Source organism: Mus caroli, chromosome 2 (assembly GCF_900094665.2).
Source record: "Mus caroli chromosome 2, CAROLI_EIJ_v1.1, whole genome shotgun sequence".
Classification (NCBI taxonomy): domain Eukaryota; kingdom Metazoa; phylum Chordata; class Mammalia; order Rodentia; family Muridae; genus Mus; species Mus caroli.
Window position 1 is genome coordinate 104,946,406 of NC_034571.1, and position 4,426 is coordinate 104,950,831.

The following is a 4,426-nucleotide window of genomic DNA, read 5'->3' on the forward strand; positions in this document are numbered from 1 at the left end:
TCAGTCCCAACGAATAATCTTTGAGATTTCTTGAAGTCTGCTGACAAGTATTTTGGGGCACTTGTATTTGCATGTACTCATGTAACATACAAACACACATAACTTTAAAAATAAATTATTTGAAAAGAAGAGTAAAAAATGATCCTATACCTGAAGACCTTAAAATATTCCCTCTTCTATGTCTAAGAGCTTCCTTCAGAAAGATATTTGTCTGTACAAATTTAGACTTGCTGTATTTTTGCTATATAAATAAATGCAATTCCTGTTATTCCTTACTACATATAAGACAAAGTAACATATATGATCATGAATACACATATCAAAATAGGCAAGAAATTATTTTTCTCAGAAATTGGTTAACAATGAACATCTATATTTAGTTAAGACTGATCAGAGTGCAAGTGTTTAACAATTTGTCTGTAACCTATTATCTGTCTAAGTACTCTCATCATTGCCATTTTCATTTCTTGATTCCTGAATGTATAGATCACTGGGTTCAGAAAGGGAGTGATGATTGCATCAAATATAGGTAGAAATTTATCCAAATGTGTGAAAGAAGAAGGCCATGTATAGATGAACATCACAGGACCAAAGAATAAGACAACCACCATAACATGAGCTGAAAGTGTAGACAAAGCCTTGGAGGAACCACTTGAAGAGTGTTTATGGACAATAAATATAATGACAATATAGGAAATGATCAATATGAAGAAGGACCCAACTGACATGAATCCACTATTGACTAAGACCAGTAATTTCAGTCTGTATGTGTCTATACAGGCAAGTTTGATGAACCGGGGAAAGTCACAATAGAAACTGTCCAGCACATTTGGTCCACAGAATGGTAAGTTTACTACAAAAGCCAGTTGAACCAGAGAATGCATAAAGCCAACCACCCAGGAGGCCACTATAAACAAGATGCACATCCTTGGGCTCATAATAATTAGGTAATGAAGAGGTTTACATATGGCCACATATCTGTCAAAGGCCATGGCTATGAGTAAAACCATCTCCACACCACCAATGAAATGAATGAAGAAGATTTGAGTGACACAACCTCTAAAAGAGATGACTTTATGCTTTCTAAAGAGATCATAAATCATCTTGGGGGAAATAACAGAAGATACACCTAAGTCAATAAAAGACAGGTTAGCCAACAGAAAGTACATTGGAGAGTGTAAATGAGGGTCAGATGCTACAGTGAAGACAATGAGAGAGTTTCCTGTCATACTTGCTACATAAAACATGGAAGAGAAGACAAAAAGGAATAGTTGGATGTCCCAAGAGCTGGTGAGTCCCAGGAACACAAACTCTGACACCATAGACTGATTCATGCCTTCCATTGGCTTTGTGGGTAGTGATACCTGAGGGAGAAAATGGGAGAAACTGTACATTATAATTGTATAAAGAGAATAGGAGAATCTTCAAGTTCTAAAACTATTTTTACTATACCATTGCAACTAAACTGAATACAAAGATGTGAGCAAGTTCGAAACACAACTAATAACAAAAAATCATAAATCAGTTTAAAGTATGATTAAATACCTATAACAAAATCTTTCATCAAAAACTCAAAAGAAAACAAGGTTTAATGGCTGTTTTTTTTTAATTTTTATTATTTTTTATTACATATTTTCCTCAATTGCATTTCCAATGCTATCCCAAAAGTCCCCCATATCCTCCCCACCTTAATGGCTGTTTTTTAAAGGATATTTGGACCTTGAGAAATGACTCATCCGTTAAGAACACTTGGAACTATTGCAAAAGACCTTAGCTTTGTTCTTGGCAGCCACGTCAAGCAGCTTACAGCAGTTCTAGCTGTAAGAAATTCAAGTCCCGAGAATCAAAAAATACCTCCTAATTTCCATGAGGTTTCCACAAGCATAGAGCATAAACTTGGGCACAAAGACACATACACAATTTTTAAATGAACCTTTATGAGGAAGATTTAAAAGCAAAGTTTACAATTTGTTTTGTTCTATCACTTCACAACTACATTCAACCTTTAATGTTATATAATCAAATTGTTGATGACAATGTAAATTAACACATCCATTTAAAAAAGTATAAAGATGTTTTAAATACTAAAGTCAAGACTAGATCTGTAACACAGTATTGATATGTTTATTTAATATATTTAAGACCTTGAATTTTCCTCAAGAGTGCAATACAAAAAAAGAACTGAACAGATTATAAGGTAGAAAAAGGATAAGAGGAAACATTAAAATGGAATTACCATATAATATAAAAATTCTCACTTTAAGGGTATAAATACAGAAGAAAACATTATCATGTCAAATATGCTTTTCCATTTTCATTGAAGCATTTTTATAAAAATTATGATCAACAACCTTTATTCATTTAGCACTGATAGACACATGGATTATAAACACACATACATATACAATAACGTAGGAGTATTTCTTCATAACTCTATTGGAATACCTATCCTCCATTCAGTAATACATTACATTATTCACATAATTTTATTGACCAAAAACATTTCAAATGTAAAATTAGTATATTTTTCTTATAGAACACCATGTCTATTTTTAGTATCTGATACAAATTTAATTCATTGATTAATTCTCAATAAAACAGCAACCCCTGTACAGTTTATTTGCATTTGTCTCCTCATTAGTGCATTCCAAAGTTTAGAATCAGAAGACCCAGAATGTGGGGGAAAATAAGTATTTGTTGAAAATGAAAAGTTGTGCATTTATGTTCTTAAACCACTTAAAATATATATATATAATTATTTACTATTAAAGATTGTATAGAGTTGTGAAGTGATAGAAAAAATAAATTGTAAACTTTGCTTTAATATTTCTAACTCTTCCCTAAGCTTGTCCTAAGCATGCTTCCTCTGATTCTTTGTCTTCTTTACTCCTCTTTCTTTAAAGTTCCCCTCCTGACTTGTTCCTGATTTGCAAGCTAGCTTAATTAACTTCTCTCTCTCTCTCTCTCTCTCTCTCTCTCTCTCTCTCTCTCTCTCTCTCTCTCTCTCTCTTTCTCTCTCCCTTCTTATTTTTCTTCATACACACACACACACACACACTCAGCTTCCTTTCATTCCTGGAGTGCAGCTGAGATTTAAAATTTGCCTTTGCTAAGATGTTTTTCTTCTAAACACTAATGATAATTATTGTTGATAATTATTATCAAGCTTCAGATAAAATAATAAAATAAAAATGAGAACAAAATGAAAGTGTAGACCTAGGTTATGTGGAATGCACAAATAACAACTATGAAATTTGAAAAGCCAGTATATATCTGGAAAAAGAAAATGGGAAAGCTTACTGTAAATTAGGCATAAAATATTTGAATTATGATTTTATCTCCCCCAATTAAATCTCTATGTATTTTCACTTTGCAGATTGTTTCAAGGTTTTCCTTAAACCTAACCAAATTTCTTAAAATTGGTTTAGAACATACTACACTTATTTAATTGTTACAGAGATATAAATAGTCCTTATATCCTTTTCAAATAAGTATTTATGAGACTGTCACCTCATACCTCTTTAAAAACCTTCATGATCAGATCACTGATCATAATCCAATGAATACAGAAACTCTAGCTATAAACCACTGATTAAAAACAAGAAAATAAATTACACTTTTGGTATTAAGTACCATCTTGTTTTGAAATTTAAAACTGACATTCTATCAGAATGCCTGTTTTCAGCACTAGGATTTGGTTATATGTTAAAATTTACTTCTCATCAGCCATTTATGACATTCTCCCATAGAATGGAATACATGAACATTTCTGATAAATTTGGTCCTATTTTACATAATTCATCAGATATTTCACAGAAGGATAGCAGTTCATTCCCACCTATGTTTAAAAGCCAGTGAAGAGATCGGTACAAAGTCCCCTTTTATTTCCATGTATTACTGTTATTTTTCTTAGTTATCAGTTCATAGAATATTAGATGATTCATCCAGTTAATGATTACTGAGCATAGAATGGTTAATTATAACATAAACTTAGAGGAAAATAACATAAAGTTGTTTGATTTCTCAAGGCCATTTACAATGTGGTTCTAGCTCAAGGGCTGTCAGGTACTTAGCCTTTTCCAGTACTTCAATTGATGTTTAATGACTGTTCTCCTTTGCTGTTCAGTTCTTTCCTGACTGCTTTCTACTTTGCTCTGTGCTCCCACAAACACATTCCTTTAGAATGCAACTCGTGTCCACCACAGTTCCAAGCACAAACTCACATCTGACAATAATCAATTCTAGCATTGCTAAGTTTACTTCTACCTGTTTATTACCTGAATGAGAACAACAACATCTTGGCATAGTTCAGGGTCCCTGTGTCCTCTCAATTAAAGTGCCAAATGGAATCTTTCATTAGGGAGAAAAGAAGCTAATTATATACACCTCAAGAGGCTGCTGACCAAGAGGTACTGTAAAAACATAG

At 32.7% G+C, this 4,426-nt stretch overlaps 1 protein-coding gene across 1 annotated transcript; it reads right to left on the reverse strand.

The window, feature by feature from the left end:
* Positions 1 to 380: 380 nt before the first annotated feature.
* On the reverse strand, positions 381 to 1,346 carry LOC110289456 (olfactory receptor 4F3/4F16/4F29-like). The gene has a single exon (XM_021155666.1). It carries the CDS (start codon positions 1,341 to 1,343, stop codon positions 381 to 383), a length of 963 nt encoding a protein of 320 aa, XP_021011325.1. The 5' UTR covers positions 1,344 to 1,346.
* Between the last annotated feature and the right edge of the window lie 3,080 nt (positions 1,347 to 4,426).